This window comes from Scyliorhinus torazame, chromosome 5 (assembly GCF_047496885.1).
Source record: "Scyliorhinus torazame isolate Kashiwa2021f chromosome 5, sScyTor2.1, whole genome shotgun sequence".
NCBI classification, from domain to species: Eukaryota; Metazoa; Chordata; class Chondrichthyes; order Carcharhiniformes; family Scyliorhinidae; genus Scyliorhinus; species Scyliorhinus torazame.
The window spans coordinates 111,498,514-111,521,637 of NC_092711.1; the positions used below are offsets into that span (position 1 = coordinate 111,498,514).

Sequence of the window (23,124 nt, forward strand, 5' to 3'; positions counted from 1 at the left end):
AGAGTTTGCATCTTCTGGGGAGGAGAGAGGAAGGGCCCATTGGGAAAAAAAACTTAAGTTCTGCATTGTTCCACAGGAGAGCAGCATTTAATCATTTTGAGAAATGGAGATCAGCGGAATATTATTATTGACAATCATTTTTTTGATTATTTTTAGAAATTGGTAATCCAAGTTATTTTGTATTGATTGTTTACAGTTTCAATGGTGCGGCGGTTACCCAACATTCCCTGCGGCTGTGAATGTGCCCTATTCAATCCCCAGGAGCCCACTGCGCAGACGCAATGCTGGGCTGTATCAGAGCATGCGCAGTGTCACTTGCTCGGACGTCTGCGAGTGCGGGAACGGCTGTTTCGGGCGGAGAGACTCGGTGAGGCGGAGGGAGGAATGGAGCCGGGAGGGGAGGGAGTGAAGGCTTCATAAACACCCCCTGCTGGTCACAAGGCCGGAATAAGACCCTGAAAAATCCGCGTTTGTAGCTGCGGAGCTTTTATCCGGTATCAGGCCCAGATCTACGGCCGCCATCTTTGTTTAGCTCCGGCTGAGGGGCCATCTTGATGACGTAACAGAGGCGGTGCTTCAGGATCCGATGACCAGGAAAGAAAATCATTGTCTCGATGATTGACAGGCCTCTCCAGAGGGGGGAGGTGGGAATGCCATGTGTGGCAATCCAAAGAACAGAAGAATAATAACATCAGAATTAGCAGCAGGGACAGGCCATTCGGCCTATTGACACTGCTCTGCCATTCCATAAAGGCATGGCAGATCCAAATTGCATTTTCCTGCCTTCCCCAAAAAACCTTTGACTCACTAGTCGATAACAAAAGACTTAGCTTTGAGTATACTCTGACCCAGCGCCACTGCTCTCTGGGAAAGAGAATTCCACAAACTCAGCTTTGACAAAGAGTTATCCAAACTCAAAACGTTAGCTCCCTTTTCTCTCCCCAGATACAGTCAGACCTGCTGAGATTGTTCAGTATTTTCTGTTTTTGTTTCAGATTCCAGCATCTGCAGTAATTTGCTTTTATCCACAGACTGATGACCCTCTGAGAGAAGACATTTCTTCTTATCTCAGTATCAAATTGGAGAACTCTTATCTTTAAATTGTCTCCCTTAGTTCTTGGATCCCCATGTGGGAATATATTCTTTCAGCAAAACCCCTCAGAATCTTAGATGTTTCAATAAGTTCACCTCTAATTCTTCTGAACTCCATCGGTACAGACCAAACAGGCTCAATCTTGCTCCATAAAACAAACTCTCCCATCCCAGGAATCAGACAAATGAAACTTCACTGAACTGCCTCCAAAGCAAGTAGAACCCGCATTAAATAATCCTGGGACATGAGCACTGCTGTCTCACGGCACCGAGGTCCCAGGTTCGATCCCGGCTCTGTCCGTGTGGAGTTTGCACATTCTCCCTATGTTTGCGTGGGTTTCACCCCCACTACCCAAAGATGTGCAGGGTAGGTGGATTGGCCATGCTAAATTGCCCCTTCATTGTAAAAAATGAATTGGGTGCTCTAATTTTTTTTTAAAAAAGTAATCCTGGGACTGGCAACAAGGGGGGGAGAATGTTTGGAATTTCTATCCTGGACTCGAAGAGTGATGGATTTTGGAAACTCCTTTTCATAGATTATCATAGAATTCACAGTGCTTTTACCGGGGGTTAGGGGAGGATTTACACCCAGCAACTCAAACCAAGATAAATGTTCTCTGATCTTAATTTCTAACCTCGACTAGCATTTCTGACCATTGTCATTTCCTTTGACAGCTGCTTCCAAAGCTTCTGATATCTTTCCAGCCGAAGGTTGCAGCAGGAGATTGTAAACTTGAAAACACTGAAATTGTGACTGACGTGAGTATTATTATTATTATTAATAATGATAAATTTAGACTACCCAATTATTTGTTTCCAATTAAGGGGCAATTTAGCATGGCCAATCCGAAGCTGGCACTCCCACTGCAGACTTTGGTGTTGCGAGGCTGTTGCTGTGGTGAAACGTGGCTGCTGCTGTTGCTGTTCTCTCTGTTGCAGATGTTGCTGCTCTCGCTCTCTCTCTCTCTCTCTCTCTCTCTCTCTCTCTCTCTCTCTCGCGCTCTCGCGCTCTCTCTCTCTCTCTCTCTCTGTGTTGCTGCTGCTCTCTCTCTCTCTATTGCTGTTGCTGCTGCTCTCTCTCTCTCTCTCTCTCTCTCTCTCTCTCTCTCTCTCTCTCTCTCTGCTGCTGTTGCTCAGTTTGCTGCCTGTTTTCAGTGCTGGTTGCTGCTGAGTTGTCTGGAGGAAGGAGAGGGGATAGAAGGAAGGAGAGAAGAACAACAACAATGAGGCGACTTCAACAACAAGGTGGGAGTAAAGCCCTTTGGACTGCGTGTTGCTGGCCCCCCTCCCGGGTTGAGGGCCCGGCCCATTCTTCCCAACTGATAACATCTGCCTTCAGCGAGGATAAAACTTTCCTTATTCTATCCGCTGTGCTTGTCCCGGGACAGGGGGTTCGAGTGGGCAGTGTGTTTGCTGAGCCCCCTCCCGGACTGAAGACCCCACACACCAGCAGGTAGGAGGTCATTGGGTGGTCGTTCCAGGGTGGGAGCACGGACTGTGTTTTTGCTGAGTCGTACTTGGGCCGAAGACCTCGCGAACCAGAGCCACTTCCCTCCTTGTGAACCTGCTTCTGGGCCTGGCCAAGCACGTCAGTTATAGGTCCAGGCAGTGGGCGACCTAGGGGGTCATCTGACCAGACTGTTTGCCCCTTTTCCGCGGCTACATTCGCAGGTGGGTGTCCCTAGTTGGGGGTAAAACCCACGCAGACACTGGGAGAATGTGCAAACTCCACAGGGACAGTGACCCAGGGCCGGGATCGAACACGGGTCCTGGGGCTGTGAGGGAGCAGTGCTAACCACTGTGGCATGGTGGTTAGCACCGTTGCTTCACAGCGGCAGGGACCCGGGTTCGATTCCCGGCTTGGGTCCCTGTCTGTGCGGAGTCTGCACGTTTTCCCCGTGTCTGCTGTGGGTTCCCTCCGGGTGCTGCGGTTTCCTCCCACAAGTCCCGAAAAACGTGCTTGTTAGGTGAATTGGACATTCTGAATTCTCCCTCTGTACCCGAACAGGCGCCGGAGTATGGTGACTTGGGGATTTTCACAGTAACTTCATTGCAGTGTTAATGTAAGCCTACTTGTGACACTAATAAGGATTATTATTATCTGGAGCAATCCAGTCAGAGTCATTCTCCTGCTCTGTCTCTGTATCCTCACAGCTTTATTTCTCTCAGGTTTCTATCCAATTTTTCAAAATATATTTTTTTTGTGTCTTTTTAGTCTATTTCCAAACTCCGTCATAGGCAGCAAGTTTAAGGTCATTGCCACTGGCTTTGTAAAAACATTCTTCCTCACACCTCCTGGACCATTTACATGCATAGATACGGAGCAATGTAGAAAATAGGAGCAGGAGGAGACCAAAGGACAAAGAAAACTACAGCACAGAAACAGCCCCTTTGGCCCTCCAAGCCCGTGCCGACCATGCTGCCTGTCTAAACTAAAGTCTACTACACTTCCGGGGTCCGTATCCCTCTATTTCCATCCTATTCATGTATTTGTCAAGATGCCCCTTAAATGTCACTATTGTCCCTGCTTCCACCACCTCCTCCAGCAGCGAGTTCCAGGCACCCACTACCCTCTGTGTAAAAAAACTTGCCTCGAACATCTACTCTAAACCTTGCCCCTCGCACCTTAAACCTATGCCCCCTAGTAATTGACCCCTCTACCCTCGGGAAAAGTCTCTGACTATCCATTCTGTCTATGCCCCTCATAATTTTGTAGACCTCTATCAGGTCGCCCCTCAACCTCCGTCGTTCCAGTGAGAACAAACCAAGTTTATTCAACTGCTCCTCATAGCTAATGCCCTCCATACAAGGCAACATCCTGGTAAATCTCTTCTGCACCCTCTCTAAAGCCTCCACATCCTTCTGTTAGTGTGGCGACCAGAATTGAACACTATACTCCAAGTGTGGCCTAACTAAGGTTCTATACAGCTGCAACATGACTTGCCAATTCTTATACTCAATGCCCCGGCCAATGAAGGCAAGCCTGCCGTATGCCTTCTTGACTACCTTCTCCACCTGTGTTGCCACTTTCAGTGACCTGTGGACCTGTATTCCTAGATCTCTCTGCCTTTCAATACTCTTGAGGGTTCTACCATTCACGGTATATTCCCTACCTGCATTAGACTTTCCAAAATGCATTATCTCACATTTGTCCAGATTAAACTCCATCTGCCATCTCTCCGTCCAAGTCTCCAAACAATCTAAATCCTGCTATATCCTCTGACAGTCCTCATCGCTAGCCGCAATTCCACCAACCTTTGTGCCGTCTGCAAACTTACTAATCAGACCAGTTACATTTTCCTCCAAATCATTTATATATACTACAAACAGCAAAGGTCCCAGCACTGATCCCTGCGGAACACCACTGGTCACAGCCCTCCAATTAGAAAAGCATCCTTCCATTGCTACTCTCTGCCTTCTATGACCTAGCCAGTTCTGTATCCACCTTGCCAGCTCACCCCTGATCCCGTGTGACTTCACCTTTTGTACCAGTCTACCATGGACCAGGGACCATTTGGCCCTTCGAGCCTGCTCCACCATTCATTACCATCAGAGCTGATTAGGCTCAATAGCCTAATCCCGCTCCCCCCCCCCCCCCCCCCCCATATCCTTTGATTCCCTTCACCCTCAGTGCTTATCTAACTGCTTCTTGAAAACATGCAATGTTTTGGCCTTAATTAGTTCCTGTGGCGATGAATTCCATCAGCTCACCACTCTGGGTGAAGAAATTTCTCCTCATCTCTGTCCTAAATGGTCTACCCCGCACCCTCCGACTGCGACTCCTATTTCTGGACACACCCACTATCAGGAACATCCTTCCTGAATCTACTCAGACTCGCCCTGTTTTTTTTTAACATCAATTTAGAGAGCCCAATTCTTTTTTTGCAATTAAGGGGCAATTTTAGCGTGGCCAATCTACATACCCTGCACATCTTTGGATTTGTGGGGGTGAGACCCACACAAACACAGGGAGAATGTGCAAACTCCACAGAGACAGTGACCCGGGGCTGTGATCGAACCGGGTCCTCGGCGACAGGAGGTAGCTGTGCTAACCACTGCGCCACCCACTTTTTAAAAGTTTCTCTGAGATCCCCCCCTCATTCTTCTGAACTCCAGCGAATACCATCCGAACCAATTCAACCTAATCTGCACATCTTTGAACTGTGGGAGGAAACCAACACAGACACGGGGAGAAAGTACAAGCTCCACACAGTCAGGGAGGGAATTGAACCCAGGTCCCTGGTGCTGTGAGGCAGCAGTGCTAAGTACTATGACACCCCCTGTCTTGCGACCCTCAAGCGAAAAACAAATCCTTATCCCCATCTGAAATGGGTGACCCCTCATTTTGCAACAGGGATCCCCTTGTTCCAGGTTCTCCCAAAAGAGGAAACATCCTCTCCACATCCACCCTGTCAAAACCCCTCAGGATCTTGTATCGTTCAGTCCAGGTTTTACCCAAAACTTTAAATCTGTGTCCCGACTGCTTGTACGATTAGTGAATGGAAACAGAGTTTCTTTGTCCACCCGATGGAAATCTGGCATAATCTTGTGTCTCTGAATCAAATCTCCCCTCAACCTCCTTTGCTGGAACCATTCTGGGAAATCTCCTCTGCACCTTCTCCAAGAACCTTCACATCCTTCCTGAAGAGTGGTGACCAGAGCTTTATAAAGATTCACAGAATAGAATTAGAACCATAGAATTTCTACAGTGCAGAAGGAGGCCATTCGGCCCATCGAGTCTGCACTCCTTCTCTGAAAGGGCACCTTGCCTAGGCCCACACCCCTACCCTGTCCCTGTAACTCCATAGCCCCACCTAACCTGCCCCTGCACATCCCTGGACACTAAGGGGCAATATATCACCTAACTTTCCCTTCTTTGGAATGCTGGAGAAAACCTGAGCACCGGGTGGAAACCCACGCAGACACGGGGAGAAAGTGCAAACTCCACACAGACAGACACCAAGGCCAGAATTGAACCCGGGTCCCTGGTGCTCTGAGGTAGCAGTGCTAACCACCGTGCCGCCAGAAGCATAGTTTTGGTGTTAATATTACTGTTTATGAAACTCGAGATCGAATTTGCTTTGCCAACTGCTCTCTTAATATGTCTTGTAAATATACAAAATCCCTCTTCACCTCTTTCTCTCTCCCCCCAAAGAGTCCAGTTGGGATTTTACAACAATCCAGCAGTTTTCATGGTCACTTTTTCCAGTGCCGGCCCCACAAATGACCAGATTCATTCAGCTCAATTTCACAACCTGCCTTTGTGTTTTTGTGGGTTCTCTCTCACTCCCTATTTTCTGTTTTGAATCAGTTTCACCGGGTGTTTCGAAGGGGAGGCTTCAAAGTCCAGAAACTCAAACCAAGCATCACATCAGGATCTGACAGAGTCCTCAATTTATCATATCCTGAATATCAGCGGAATATCATTGAGCATGGAAGGAAAAAGCATCGTTCACAGTGCGGGGAAACCGTACACGTGTAGTGTGTGTGGACGAGGATTCAGTCAATCATCAGGCCTCACAAGCCACAAATGCAGTCACACTGAGGAGAAACCGTGGAAATGCGCGGACTGTGGAAAAGGATTCACTGTCCCATCCAAGCTGGAAACTCATCGACACAGTCACAGTGGGGAGAGACCATTCACCTGTTCCAAGTGTGGGAAGGGATTTACTAAGTCATCCCACCTGCTGAGTCACCAACGAGTTCATACAGATGAGAGACCGTTTCAATGTCCAGACTGTGGGAAGTGCTATAAAAGTTCTGCGGAACTGATGCGCCATCAACCTGTTCACACTGACGAGAGACCGTTTAGTTGCTCTCACTGTGGGACTGGGTTCAGACGATCATCTGACCTCACTGCACATCAGCGAAGTCACACTGGGGAGAGACCATTCACCTGCTCCGAGTGTGGGAAGGGATTTACTATTTCAGCCCACCTGTTGAATCACCAGCGAGTTCACACTGATGAGAGACCATTTCAATGTCCAGACTGCGGGAAGTGCTATAAACATTCTGGGAATCTGATGAGCCATCAACGTATTCACACTGACGAGCGACCGTTCAGGTGCTTTCACTGCCGCACTGGGTTCAGACGATCATCTCACTTCATTGCACATCAGCGAATTCACACTGGGGAGAGGCCATTCACCTGCGCCAAGTGTGGGAAGGGATTCACTCAGTCATCCGCTCTCTCCACACACCAGCGAATTCACACTGGGGAGAGACCATTCGCCTGCTCCAAGTGTGGGAAGCGATTCACTCAGTCATCCACCCTGCAGAACCACTATCGAATTCATACTGGGGAGAGACCATTCACCTGCTCCAAGTGTGGGAAGGGATTCACTCAGTTATCCCACCTGCTGAGTCACCAACGAGGCCACAAGTAACCATAGTGATTGGATTTTGCTGTTACTCACATTCAGGACTGAACCATGTTCATTTGGGTCTCTTTCTGCTGAGAACAATTCCAGCCCATTTTTGGGGCTAATATTCTGTCTAAAAGCCAAATAAATTAGATTTGTGTCAAATATACAGTGTGTTGAAACTTTTTAATTACTCTGACACAAGTTAGTTCCTTTTGAAGTACTCTCGCTCTCCCCTGTCTCTTCCACCCTCACCTCCAACAAGAAGTGAGGAGCTTGTCGAGCTTCTTTGTGACTGAGATTGAGTAAATCCGATCAGCTGCCTCTGCTGCTTCCCTCCCTTCCACGAGCCCACCGGATCAATCTGTCTCTAAATTTCATCCTTTCCCGAGCCCTGAACCCACATCTTTCTCTAGTTTATCTCCCATCTCCCCTCATGCCCTCTCAGAGCTCATCTTGTCCATGAGACCCAGCTCCTGCTCCATCGACCCTATTCCCACTGAGCTACAGATCAGCCAACTGTGTCCATGGATATTGTCAACATTTCTCTCTCTTCAGCTACTGTCCCTCTGTCCTTCAAATCTGCCATCATCACCCCTCCTCAATAAAACAAACCCTTGACCCTGCCATCCTTACAAATTACTGCCCCATCTTCAACCTCCGTCTCCTCTCCAAACTCTTTGAACATGTTGTCACCTCCCAAATCCTTGTCCATCTTTCCCAGAACTCCCATGTTTGAATCCCTTCAATCAGGTCTCTGCCCTGTCACAGTGAAATACAAGAGACAAACAGAATCTTACCCGGAGAGAAAGACAGATAATCCGAGAGCTTGGATCCAACACGGATACGTGCATAAGACCAGAAGACAAGGACAACAGCACAGTCATTTTTAAAAATTTAGAGTACCGAATTATATTTCTTTCCAATTCAGGGGCAATTTAGCGAGGCCAATCCACTTAACCTACACATCTTTGGGATGTGGGTTGAAACCCATGCAGACACAGGGAGAATGTGAAAACTCCACCGAGACAGTGACCCACGGTCAGGTTGGAACCCAGGTCCTCAGTGCCGAATAGCGCAGTCATTATTGAGAAACAACAATACCTGCTGGAGACAGACAGACAATAGAACAGCACGAATCACAACACCAAACTATCTGGACCCATATACCCGAGACAGGAAGGAGAATTGGAGACAGACTGGAAGAACTCAAAGATTCCAGACACATTAACCAAAAACAGATGGAATATCTGAGGTACAACAGGCCAAGGAAGTTCTACCTGCTCCCTAAAATACAGAAACACCAAATGCATGGACAATACCAGGGAAATACCCCCACACAGACCCATCAGATTAGACTGAGAGAGAAAATCCGACAGAACAGCTGAAACATCAACACACTGCTCCGAGTAGTTTTTAAAATAAATTTAGAGTACCCAATTCATTTTTTCCAATTAAGGGGCAATTGAGTGTGACTAACCTACTTACTCCGCACATCTTTGGGTTGTGGGAGCGAAACCCACGCAAACACAGGGAGAATGTGCAAACTCCACACGGACAGTGTCCCAGAGCCGGGAACGAACCTGGGACCTCGGCGCCGTGATGCAGCAATGCTAACCACCGTGCTGCCCCTGGTCCGGGTAGTGATGGTATAGTGGTTCAATAAATATAATTTGTGGATTATAATTTGTGGATTAAAAACGTAAAAACAGGAAATAATATTTATTATTGTCACAAGTAGGCTCACATTAACACTGCAATGAAGTTGCTGCGAAAATCCCCTAATCACCACACGCCGACGCCTGTTCGGGTACACTGAGGGAGAATGTCCAAATGACCTAACAACACGTCTTTCAGGTCTTTGGGAGGAAACTGGAGCACACAGAGGAAACCCAGGCAGACACGGGGAGAACGTGCAGACTCCGCACAGACTGACCCAAGCCGGGAGTCAAACCTTGGACTCTGGAGCTGTGAAGCAACAATGGTAACCACTGTGCTAAGGTGCTGCCCTATGCTGGATGAATTCAACAGGTCTGGCAGCATCATAGAATCCCTGCAGTGCAGAAGTAGGCCATTAGGCCCATCGAGTTAGCACTAACCCGACAAAAGAGCACCCCACCCAGGTGTACTTACCCTGTCCTCTCTCCATAACCCCAAAAGGAGAGGCACAAGGACACCGGCACCATGGACAAACCGTGGAAATGTGAGGACTGTGGGAAGGGATTCATATCCCCGCCTGTGCTGGAAATTCATTGGCGCAGTCACACCGGGGAAAGACCATTCACCTGCTCCGAGTGTGGGAAGTGGGTCATTCGACTAACCCACCTTACTACACACCAACTTGTTCACTCTGACACCAGTTGCCTGCCCCAAGTGTGGGATGGCATTCACTCAGTTATGCAAACTGTTGGATCACCAGCGCGTTCACACTGGGGTGAGACCATTTACCGGCCTGGAGTGTGGGAAAGGATTCATTCAGTCTGCCCACTTCACTTCACACCAACGTGTTCACTCTGACATGAGACCTTTTAAATGTTCCACCTGTGAGAAGAGCTTCAAAGGCAAAATGGATCTGCTGATTCACCAGCGCAGTCACATTGGAGAGAGGCCGTTCACCTGCTCTATGTGTGGGAAGGGATTCACTCAGCATTCCCTCCGGCTGAAACACCAGCGCATTCACACCAGGGGTGGAGGGGTGGGGGGGGAGCGTTCATCTTTTCCCTGTGTGGGAAGGGATTAATTCGGTCATCCACTCTGTTGACGCACCAGCGAGGTCACAAGTGCCTCCAGGACTCTCCTGGGTGGATGCAGTGATATCAGAGTGTGGGTGGAGCTGGGCTGTCTGTCTTCACTGCAGCTCTTTGATAAACACCCAGTTCTTTTTTTTTTTTTGTAAACTTTACTGTTTATTAAATTAATTCACCCACCTTAAGTTTTTTCACAAACTTGAATGAGAAACAGTCTTATCAATTACAACAAATTTGTGAGATGTTCTCACAAGAGACAGTAAACTTCAGGTAGTTGTACTCCACCCGATTTTCTTTTGACAGGATCATTAGCAGCTTTTAGGCAGAGATTTATCATTTTTCTATGGTATTCTAAAGGGAAAATTTGACAGCCAAGTATATTAACTAGCCAGGTCATTTTGCCCTACAGAAACAAAATGTTTTTGAAAGGTGAGGATTAAGTTTTTGTTGAAATCAACAAAAAGTTCTTAAACTGTGACCACCTGAATGATTTTACCACTACATTTTTTAAATTTTTATGAAGCATTTGGTCAAACAATAATTACCCAATTCAGAGACTGAAACGAAGAGCATCTCGCTACATCTTATTCACATCTTCAAGACTAGCATTAATTTTAGGAAGTCCCAACTATACACGATATTCTTTTCTCGCAAATTCTAAATGCGTGTTTTAGAACATAGAACATAGAACGATACAGCGCAGTACAGGCCCTTCGGCCCACGATGTTGCACCGAAACAAAAGCCATCTAACCTACATTATGCCATTATCATCCATATGTTTATCCAATAAACTTTTAAATGCCCTCAATGTTGACGAGTTCACTACTGTAGCAGGTAGGGCATTCCACGGCCTCACTACTCTTTGCGTAAAGAATCTACTTCTGACCTCTGTCCTATATCTATTACCCCTCAGTTTAAAGCTATGTCCCCTCGTGCCAGCCATTTCCATCCGCGGGAGAAGGCTCTCACTGTCCACCCTATCCAACCCCCTGATCATTTTGTATGCCTCTATTAAGTCTCCTCTTAACCTTCTCTCCAACGAAAACAACCTCAAGTTCATCAGCCTTTCCTCATAAGATTTTCCCTCCATACCAGGCAACATCCTGGTAAATCTCCTCTGCACCCGCTCCAAAGCCTCCACGTCCTTCCTATAATGCAGTGACCAGAACTGTATGCAATACTCCAAATGCGGCCGTACCAGAGTTCTGTACAGCTGCAACATGACCTCCTGACTCCGGAACTCAATCCCTCTACCAATAAAGGCCAACACTCCATAGGCCTTCTTCACAACCCTATCAACCTGGGTGGCAACTTTCAGGGATCTATGTACATGGACACCTAGATCCCTCTGCTCATCCACACTTCCAAGAACTTTACCATTAGCCAAATATTCCGCATTCTTGTTATTCCTTCCAAAGTGAATCACCTCACACTTCTCTACATTAAACTCCATTTGCCACCTCTCAGCCCAGCTCTGCAGCTTATCTATATCCCTCTGTAACCTGCTACATCCTTCCACACTATCGACAACACCACCGACTTTAATATCGTCTGCAAGTTTACTCACCCACCCTTCTGCGCCTTCCTCTAGGTCATTGATAAAAATGACAAACAGCAACGGCCCCAGAACAGATCCTTGTGGTACTCCACTTGTAACTGAACTCCATTCTGAACATTTCCCATCAACCACCACCCTCTGTCTTCTTTCAGCTAGCCAATTTCTGATCCACATCTCTAAATCACCCTCAATCCCCAGCCTCCGTATTTTCTGCAATAGCCTACCATGGGGAACCTTATCAAACGCTTTGCTGAAATCCATATACACCACATCAACTGCTCTACCCTCGTCTACCTGTTCACTCACCTTCTCAAAGAACTCAATAAGGTTAGTGAGGCATGACCTACCCTTCTCAAAGCCATGCTGACTATCCCTGATCATATTATTCCTATCTAGAATATTATAAATCTTGTCTCTTATAATCCCCTCCAAGACTTTACCCACTACAGACGTGAGGCTCACCAGTCTATAGTTGCCGGGGTTGTCTCTGCTCCCCTTTTTGAACAAAGGGACCACATTTGCTATCCTCCAGTCCTCTGGCACTATTCCTGTAGCCAATGATGACATAAAAATCAAAGCCAAAGGTCCAGCAATCTCTTCCCTGGCCTCCCAGAGAATCCTAGGATAAATCCCATCAGGACCCGGGGACTTATCTATTTTCAGCCTGTCCAGAATTGCCAACACCTCTTCCCTACGTACCTCAATGCCATCTATTCTATTAGCCTGGGTCTCAGCATTCTCCTCCACAACATTATCTTTTTCCTGAGTGAATACTGATGAAAAATATTCATTTAGTATCTCGCCTATCTCTTCAGACTCCACGCACAACTTCCCATCCCTGTCCTTGACTGGTCCTACTCTTTCCCTAGTCATTCGCTTATTCCTGACATACCTATAGAAAGCTTTTGGGTTTTCCTTGATCCTACCTGCCAAATACTTCTCATGTCCCCTCCTTGCTTGTCTTAGCTCTCTCTTTAGATCCTTCCTCGCTACCTTGTAACTATCCATCGCCCCAACTGAAACTTCACACCTCATCTTCACATAGGCCTCCTTCTTCCTCTTAACAAGAGATTCCACTTCTTTGGTAAACCACGGTTCCCTCGCTCGACGCCTTCCTCCCTGCCTAACCGGTACATACTTATCAAGAACACGCAGTAGCTGATCCTTGAACAAGCTCCAATTATCCAGTGTGCCCAACACTTGCAGCCTACTTCTCCACCTTATCCCCCCCCAAGTCACGTCTAATGGCATCATAATTGCCCTTCCCCCAGCTATAACTCTTGCCCTGCGGTGTATACTTATCCCTTTCCATCATTAACGTAAACATCACCGAATTGTGGTCACTGTCCAAAAAGTGCTCTCCTACCTCCAAATCCAACACCTGGCCTGGTTCATTACCCAAAACCAAATCCAACATGGCCTCGCCTCTTGTTGGCCTGTCAACATATTGTGTCAGGAAACCCTCCTGCACACACTGTACAAAAAACGACCCATCTAATGTACTCGAACTATATCTTTTCCAGTCAATATTTGGAAAGTTAAAGTCTCCCATAATAACTACCCTGTTACTTTCGCTCTTATCCAGGATCATCTGGTAGAACCAGACTGTAAACAAACGCAATATTACTTGATATACAAGAGCTGCTTAACAGAAAGTCATTTTCATAAATACAAATATTAAAACAATCCTCAACACACTGACGTCACAATTAATCTGCACCACAATGCAGCAAAATAATAAGCAAAAACTTCCAACAATTCTTATTGAATGAGTTTAGTTTGCATAACATACACAACATTCTAAAGTTTTCTTTTAATACAGCTCTTTTTCCATCGAGAAGTTCCAGAGCATGCCATTATAGACGCCAACTACTGCCTTTATTAACCAATAATCTTGTGTAACATATATATCTGCTATGATCAGGCAACAAATGTCTTGGTTTCACTCCCTCATCTTTACCCCTCCCCCCCCCCATCCAAGTAAAAGCTAAGATTCCAAATGGCTTTGAGATCACCGATGTCATCATTGCCTTGATAAGAGAAAATAAGTTACTCTGCACCACTATTGGATTTATTTGTGGTTCGAAACATTATTGTGGCCATACATTTCAAGATTTACAGATATCCAGGTCATTTTTTGTGGGTATTTAGTATTGAGGAAAATTGACAAGACATGAATAGGAAGTGAGATTTTTGAGAGAGAGAAAGTTTTGGATCCATTAAAATTAATTGCTGTAAGTTTGTCCATTAAAATTAATTGCTGTAAGTTTGATAAACACCCAGTTCTTAATGGTACATCCACTGCAGCTATTTGATAAACACCCAGTTCTTAAAGGTACTCTCACATGACAATTCTGAATTCTCCCTCGGTGTACCTGAACAGGCTCCGGAATGTGCTGACTTGGGGCTTTTCACTGTAACTTCATTGCAGTGTTAATGTAAGACTACTTGTGACAATAAAGATTAGGATTATTTTTTAAAAATGTTCTGGCAAATTTCCATCCCGCCCGCGCTGATTTGCACGGGAATATGACCCCAACAAATGGGATGAAGCCAAATCTTTAAAGTCAAAGTCTTTATTTCAAATCATTGCCGTGCTGTCAGAGAAAAGGTTAACTTCTCTGCTTGTTTACAAAAGGGAAGAGGAAACATTTACAAAGCTTCCCGCAGCGTGTGAGCTCTGAAACATAACTTCAAGGCTGAAGTTCATCTTCAGAGATTGAAACGTTTTGGTGCCTTTTGAAAATGAATGAAAACCACTTATTGTCACAAGTAAGCTTCAATGAAGTTACTGTGAAAAGCCCCTAGTCGCCACACTCCGGCGCCTGTTCGGGGAGGCTGGTACGGGAATTGAACCGTGCTGCTGGCTTGCCTTTGTCTGCTTTAAAAGCCAGCAATTTAGCCCAGTGTGCTAAACCAGCCCCTTTTCCAATTGTACCAGTAAATTGTGATTCACACTGAAAGGTTTACTTTCACTCAGTAATTAGAACATTTCACTTTCTCAGCACAAACACTTTAGATCAAATCCCAATTGTTCTCTTCCCTTGTAGCTGGTGTGTGGAGAAGATCATGTTCACCGTAGATCGGTCAGCACAGAAACCGCACTGTGCTTCTGGATAAACTCAGTTTGCAAGTAGATGAATCTTTTAAACATCACCCAAGTGATGGTCTTCCCCTGACTCTAAGGAGTGAGATGTCCCTGTAGTTGATGCTGTCTCCTCTGTCACTGCTGTTTTTATTGCATCACACATGTTCCGTGGACCAGTCTCACAGCCCAAAAGAGGAGGGCAGGAAGGTGTGACAGTCGATGGGACTTTCTGTGTGTGGGCATTTCAGCTGGAATTCCATCCTTGCTGGGCACCTTTCTGCTTGTTCAGCAATCAATGGCCTTTTCTAGCTCAAAAGATAAGAGTTCCTTGTCCAACTCAACCATCACAGGAAGCTGCAGAAGAGTCAAACAGAGAGTGGGAGATGCACTTCTCACAGGGGTACAGCTCACTGTTGTGTTCAACCCAGCTCCTCCTCACTCTCTCACCATGACTGACACTGAGCATGCTCAGGGCACACAGCCACACTGCACCTGTGCACTGGCCTCGTACACTCTCTGATCGGGAACTTCCTGCAGCGCGGGGGATTCTGGGTAACGCAGCCACCATAGGGCAATTAGTAAACAGGAAGATTCTTGTTCCCAGTTAGCAAAACAGAAGATCCACAGTTAGGCAAGATGCTGGGCATGAAACACAATGAGCGGTTTGGATACTTTATTTAATACAGACACACATTATTCTGATACTATATCACTTAGACATGGGCAGCAAGCAGGCTGATCTACAGTATGCACAGTATTTACAACACCTGGGACACGGTAAATAATCTCATCAAACCAGTGATAGGTTTGTTTACTGTTCATAATTGTGACTGAGTCACACACGATATATGCACAATGCAACTTCCCAGGTTCACTGACCCACTCCCTCCAGACCTGTTTTCGCTCCAAGGGTCTTGATATCTGCCTTAGTCTTTATCCAGCCATGTTTGTTCAGCTCACACTGCCCAACAACCAGCCTCTCCTGCACTGGTCACAGGGTTTCCATCACCAAAAATCTGTCCTACTCCACGCACATCGCCGCTACCACCAAGAAAGCACAACAGCGCCTATACTTCTTCAGGAAACTAAGAAAACTTGGCATGCCCACACTGACTCTTACCAACTTTTACAGATGCACCATAGAAAGCATCCTATCTGGCTGCATCACAGCCTGGTATGGCAACTGCTCGGCCCAATACCGCAAGAAACATCAGAGAGTAGTGAACTCAGCCCAGTCCATCACACAAACCTGCCTCCCGTCAATTGACTCTATCCACACCTCCCGCTACCTTGGGAAAGCGGGCAGGATAATCAAAGACCCCTCCCACCCAGCTTACTCACTCTTCCAACTTCTTCCATTGGGCAGGAGATACAAAAGTCTGAGATTGCGCGTGAACAGATTCAAAACAGCTTCTTCCCCGCTATTACCAGACTCCTAAACAACCCTCTTATGGACTGGCCTGATTAATACTACACTCCTGTATGCTTCATCCAATGCCTTTGTCTATATATTTACATTGTGTACCTTGTGTTGTCCTATTATGTATTTTCTTTTTAGTTTACTTACTTTTCATGTACGAAATGATCTGTTTGAACTGCTCGCATAATCATACTTTTCACTGTACCTGGGACCCTGGGACTGTGATCCAGCAGTGCTAACCACTGTGCTACTGTGCCGCCCAAGACTTTGAACTGATCTAGTAACTCAAGACTGGGCATCCATGGGGCTCTGTGGGCCACCAGCAGCAGAATTGTACTCAACCTCAAACTGCAACCACAAACATGGTCCGGTATATCCCCACTCTACCATTAACACCAAGCCAGGGAATCAGCCCTGATTCAATGAAGAGTGATGGAGGGCATGACAGGAGCTGCACTAGGCATACCAAAAAATGAGGTGTCGACCTGGTGAAGCTACAACACAGGACTGCTTGTGTGCCATACATCATAAGCAGCAAGTAATAGACAGAGATAAGCTATTCCACAATGAACACATCAGATCTAAGCTCTGTAATCCTGCCACATCCAGCCATGAATGATGGTGGACAATTAAACAACTACTGGAGGAGGAGGCTCCACAAATACCCTCAACCTCAATGATGGAGGAGCCCAGCACATATGTGCAAAATACAAAGTCTGAGGCATTCGCAACAATTTTCAGCCAGAAGTGCTGAGTAGATGATCGATCTCAGTGTCTTCTGGAGGTACGGAGGGGCGGCACGGTAGCACAGTGGTTAGAACTGTGGCTTCACAGCTCCAGGGTCCTAGGTTCGATTCCTGGCATGGGTGACTGGCTGTGCAGAGTCTGCATGTTCTCTCCGTGTGTGTGTGGGTTTCCTCCGGGTGCTCCGGTTTCCTCCCACAGTCCAAAAATGTGCAGGTTAGATGGTTTGGCCATGCTAAATTGCCCCTTAGTGTCTAAAAAGGTTCGGAGGGTTACCCGAGTAGGTAGGGTGGAGGTCTGGGCTCAAGGATGGTTCTCCTTGGACAAACCCTATCCACCCAATTACCACCTTATCAGTCTACTCTCCAGCATCATCAAAGTGATGGAAGGAGTCACCAACAGCGCTATCAAGCGGTACTTACCCAATTACCTGCTTATGGACGCTCAGTTTGGATTCCCCCAAGGTCACTCAGCTCCTGGCCTCATTACAGCCTTGGTTCAAACATGGTCAAAAGAGGTGAATGCGAGAGGTGAGGTGAGAGTGACTGCCCTTGACATCAAGGCAGTATTTGACTGAGTATGGCATCAAGGAGCCCTAGCAAAACTGGAGTCACTGGGAAGCGGGGGCGGGGTGGGGGGGTTACTCTTCGCTGGTCCCGATCCCTGGAAATCCAGCTTAGTGTCTATTGATTACACTTTGGTTTCGTAGATTAATTCATTTTGATTATCAATTTCTTCTTTATAAAATATCAAACTAGGTTCTAAAATTTACATTCCAAATGTTCTCCTCACCGTGAATTCCGATGAAGAAATCACGAGACAGAAATTTGCAACCATCATCTGTTCAATCATTGATTTTCAGCCAAATTCACTGACGGTGAAGTGGCTGAAGAATGGACAACCCATGGGTTCAGGAATTGTCACCTCTCCCGCCTGTGAAGTGAACGGGAACTTCTCGGCGAGCAGTCGGCTGATAGTCTCCGCTGGGGAATGGTTCAGCAAAGCAGTCTATCTGCCAGGTCACTCATCAAGAGGTCACCCAATGTCAAAAAATATCCGAGTCTGGTAAGTGAGGAACAGAGGAAAGAATAAGTCATCCTGGTCTTAATCCAAATCAGGAATTTATTAAAATTGGTACAAAGCATAGAACAACTTCTAATTTACAGGCATGTAGTTTGTGTTTCATTCTGATGTAAGAGCTGTATTAGGATTGTTCACTATTCAGGATTGTATCAGAACAGCAAAGAATGTTTCCCCCACTTTGAAATCACGGCGTGAGTGAGGTGGACCTGATATCTGGTTTATTCTGAGACAGCTGATTGTAATGCAGAGTGTGTCTGGAACGCTTTCTTGGTAAAAGCTCCAGAAGTGTTGGAAGGTTCATCCAAACTATGTATAAATCATTACTGCGTTCCTGAGATCAGCAATGGTGTATTCACATTGGGAATACTGCAAAGCTGGGTTGTTAGAATGATACCGGGGCTGACTTACTTTCAAAACGAGAATAGTTTTCACACAACAAGTTGGTTTTCCATTGTATATCGATGATTAAAGGCGATCATTAGAGGTTGATATTTTGACGTTGATTTATTCCAATTTAGTGAGCGAAGGCTGAATACTACTATCCGTTTTTGAAATATAAATTTAGAGCACCAAATTCATTTTTTCCAATGAAGGGGAAATTTAGCGTGGTCAATCCCCCGACCCTGCACATCTTTGGGTTGTGGGGGCGAGACCCACACAAACACGGGGAGAATGTGCACTCCAGTCGGAAAGTGACCCAGAGCCGGGATCGAACCTGGGACCTCGGCGCCGTGAGGCAGCAGTGTGTATACTATTGTCCTGATTCTGAAGATGTAACTTGGGTTGATGTTCATTTTTTTTATTCACAGATCCTTCCGATTGCACTGATGCCACAGGAGCACTACTGCCACCACCAATAGAACAGGTCTTACTGGAGGCGACTGTAACCTTAACCTGCGTCATTTCGAATGCTCCTTATGGAGTCAACGTGTCCTGGAGTGAAGCGAAGAAGCCGCTGAAATCAGAGATTGCCGACCAGCCTGGAGCAGATACTGAGAGCGTGGTCAGCAAATTAAACATCTCGACACAAGCCTGGCTGAGTGGAACTGTGTTTGACTGTGTGGCGAGCCATCAGGACCTGCCAACTCCTTTGAGAAATTCGATCCGTAACAAAATAGTTGTGCGCCTAGATTGGAGCAACAAATTAAGCATTGTGTCTATTTATACTGTCAGTGCAACGGGCAATATTTAGTATTCAATTTATTTCTTGTCTACTTTGATGGGTAATTCCATAACTAAATACCCTGTAGACTGCAGAATAATGAACTGAAAGCGATGATATTGGGTTTCCAAGGAGTAAGACCGTCGACTATCAGACGTAAGAGGAAATGTAGGTCATTGGGCCATCGAGACTGCCAGCATTCAGTTACATCATGACTGATCTGATTTTCAATTCGACTTTCTCGCCTTAACCCCAAATCCCTTGACTTCCTTACTGATTAAAAATCTGTCCATCTCAACCTTGACCATACTTAAGACCACGCCCCTACTTCGCTCTGCATTTAAGAATTCCGCCGATTCCCTACACACTGAGATAATAAATTGCGCCTCGTGTCTGCCTTTACTTTGAGATTATATCCTCTGGTCCTGGACTCTTGCACAAGGGAAAGCAACTTTTCAACATCTACCCTATCAAACTCTCTGAGAATTATTTATGTCTCATTTAGGCCGCCTTCGTTCTTCAAATCTCTCGTGAGTATTGGCCCAATCTACTCAGCCCCTCTGTCGGAGCGTTTTCATGGACTGAGTATTGAGCTGACTTTTAGGTAGGCTTCCTCCTAAGTTACAGCTCAGCTGTATACAAATACCTGCAGACACATCAACTCTGGTTAAGACAACTTTATTTTTCCAAGCTTGGTCAATGTATGAGGGAGAGTGATTTGGATAAATGCCCAACCCATTCTATTTTACAGTGGCACAAGCGCCACAATTATACAAGTTTCCAAAAATCAATCGCCCACCCCAGTTGGGCTTGATCCAATCCTTGGAGCTGTCAATTTTATTTTGGACAATGATGTTTACTTTAAGCAACATGATGACTGTGATCAGCTCATGATGTAACTCCATCCTGCCACATGTTGTTTACCAGGACACTTTATCCGATATGTTTGGCTTTGCTCGCATTCCCATGTTGCTTATCTCAGCCAGTTCCTGCCCACCTCATTGTTCATCTGGGTGCAGGATGTTGAAGTTGGTTCCTCTTTACACCATGAATTGTCTGAGATAAGGTGTTGGGGCCACTGATAAGAATTGATTATTCATCTGACTGTGTTATTGCTGAACGCACTATTTCTGTCTAATTCTGTTGTCTTAAAAACATCGGTAAATTAGCCAGCTTAATTCATGCATTGCAGCCACTGCTTTTAGCAAGAGTTTAAATGCTTGTTACTGCTTTGTTCTAAAAAATGCGTGTTTAATGGTTTATAATGATTACAGGGTATAATTCATATGATTAGTCTCAATAATCAATAAACTAACTTATGTAGAACTATTCTGGTGTTATCCTTGCTATCCGGCTTCATGGGGTCTTATCTGAGGACACCCCACTTCACCCTCCTCATGAGATATTCCCTCCACACCCGGGATTATTTGGACTGCTTTCGAAATCAATATGTCTTCCTTAGGTAAGAGTGCCAAAACTGTTCAAAATATAACAGGTGTGGCCTAACCAGTGCACTGTATAGTTTCAGCAAGACTTCCCTATTCTTATATTCCATTCCCTTTAGAACTTGCATACTCGCCTTTTTTGATTTCTGCACGAGGACCCCCAAATACCTCGTTGCTGCAGATTTCATTTAAATTATATCCAAGTCCTTTATTGTTCGTATCAAAATACATAATCTCACATTTCCTACATTATCTTCCATCTGCCAAGTTTTCCCCCAGTCACTTAACCTGTCTACATCCCTGTGTATATTCTTTATGCCATCTGCATCACTTGCCTTCCGACCTATTTTAGTCTCATCCCAAAACTTGACAATAATGCGCTCACTTATCAAGCGCTGTTTTGAAATTCAGATGGTGACAACTACTGATTCTGCTTTCTCCAGGCTGCTTGTTGTCACCTCAAATAATTGCAATAAATTTGTCAACCATCATTTGCCCTTCATGAAACCGTGCTGACGCTGCTTGATTATATTTTTATATTTCTAAATGCTTTATATATTTCTAAATGTTTTGCTAATAAATCTATTGTAATGGACACTAACAGGTCATTGGCCTTTACTTACTTATTATTGTATCCCTCCGTTTCATAATAAGGTGTTGCATTTTCATTTTGCTAATCCTCAGGGAGTAAGGTAGGGGGAATCTGGAGTGGAATTTATGCACCAACAGACAACATTTGGGCCGAATGGCCTGCTTCTGTGCTGTACACTTTCTGAAGCTTTTCCATCCAACCCAGTAAATTCTCAGGGGGAAAGGGTTGTGCCACTTCTGCCCCGAGTGGGAAACCGGACAGATCCCAAAGTGGAAAATGGAAAGTTTGAAAATCCAACACAAAACACATTTCTCTCACATCTAACCCGCGGTTCCAATGTCTCCGGAATTCCCCATTTTACTGACATTTATTGTACATTTTCTGCAGATCCCAATCCGCGGGAACCGTCCGTCTCTGTCCTCCTGCCCTCGGCTGAAGACGTCTCCGCTCAGAGATTCGTCTCCCTCAGCTGCTTAGTGAGAGGTTTCTCCCCCCCGAGAGATCTTCGTCAAGTGGACCGTCAATGACAAGCCGGTGAATCCCGGGAACTACAAGAACACCGAGGTGATGGCGGAGAACGGCAATAGCTCCTTCTTCATGTACAGCCTGTTATCCATTGCAGCGGAGGAGTGGGCCAGCGGCGCTCCTTACTCCTGTGTGGTGGGACATGAAGCCATCCCCTTGAAGATCATCAACAGGACGGTTGATAAATCCAGCGGTAAACCTGGTTTTGTGAACATTTCCCTCGATCTGATGGATACCGTTCATTCATGTCAATGACCATCTATTACTAACATTTCAATCTGCAAGAAAAATAATAACGTTTTTTTTCTCCAAATGTGATTTAAATACACAACCGCTTAATTAATGGAGCTTCCACTTTGCTCGATTAGGCCTATTTAATAAGACACGGAGTTGGACAGGTCTTGGACCAAGAATTGTAAAACCAGTGCTCGCAGCTCTGAAAAACCTTGGTGTGTGGCAGAATGAGACACATTAACTGCAGGATTCAGCAAAATATCTTCATTGACTTTCCTCCCACTGAGTAGAAATCGGACAATTCCCCATTTCAGACAATCAAGACGTCACATGTGGATCTCGGTGTTCCTGCTTCGCTCATTGTCCATCCCTTTAAAATTGATGTCAGCTTTAAATTGCTGCACCACCCCCACTGGGAACTGAATTCAGGGTCAAAGATGGGGAAAGACACATTGTTAACCCACTGTACCCTCACTACACCAAAAAGAGAGGCGGAGGGCCACTAACTAATCCTACTTACCTCCCAAACAAAGAGCGTGAGCGGAATTAGTGAACCCACACTACCGAAATTACTCGAAGAAAGAGAGAGGAGGGGCGTTAAAGAATATACTGTCCCCCACTTCCTTAAAAAAAGAGGGTGAGTGGCCTGAGTGAACACAGTGTACCCCGGCCTTTCTCCCTGTGTCTGCGTGTGTTTCCTCCGGGTGCTCCGGTTTCCTCCCACAAGTCCTGAAAAACGTGCTTGTTCGGTGAATTGGACATTGTGAATTCTCCCTCTGTGTACCCAAACAGGTGCCGGAGTGTGATAATAAAGATTATTATTATTATTACTTTAACCCCATTGCACAACGAAAGGGGAGGGGGGGGGGCATGAGTTAATGCAATGTCCCCCACTACCCCATGAAAGAGAGGGAGCGGAGCATTAATGAACCCACTGTACCTAATTTCCCAAACAAAGAGAGGGTCAGCGGAATTAGTGAATCTACTGCACCCTCACTTTCACAGCAAAGAGAGATGGCGGGGCATTACTTAATGCACTGTACCCCACTTCCCCAGCAAAGGGAGGGAGAG

At 45.8% G+C, this 23,124-nt stretch overlaps 1 protein-coding gene across 4 annotated transcripts; it reads left to right on the top strand.

The window, feature by feature from the left end:
* Window positions 1–292: 292 nt before the first annotated feature.
* Window positions 293–20,545, top strand: LOC140419439 (uncharacterized). Of its 4 annotated transcripts, none has more exons than XR_011945791.1 (4): window positions 293–367; window positions 1,768–1,851; window positions 17,875–18,077; window positions 18,905–20,545. XR_011945791.1 is itself a non-coding variant. In XM_072503312.1 (4 exons), exon 4 carries the CDS (start codon window positions 6,525–6,527, stop codon window positions 7,476–7,478), a length of 954 nt encoding a protein of 317 aa, XP_072359413.1. In that variant the 5' UTR covers window positions 293–367; window positions 1,768–1,851; window positions 2,230–2,337; window positions 6,404–6,524; the 3' UTR covers window positions 7,479–7,619. The 4 variants fall into 4 exon arrangements, 2 of the variants coding, with proteins under 2 accessions (XP_072359413.1, XP_072359412.1); XM_072503312.1 differs by lacking the exons at window positions 17,875–18,077; window positions 18,905–20,545 and adding exons at window positions 2,230–2,337; window positions 6,404–7,619; XR_011945792.1 differs by lacking the exon at window positions 17,875–18,077 and having other exon boundaries at window positions 18,905–20,543.
* Window positions 20,546–23,124: the final 2,579 nt, after the last annotated feature.

Coding starts and splice junctions, on each gene's coding strand:
- LOC140419439 (XM_072503312.1), top strand. CDS start 6,525: ATGGAAGGAAAAAGCATCGTTCACAGTGCGGGGAAACCGTACACGTGT.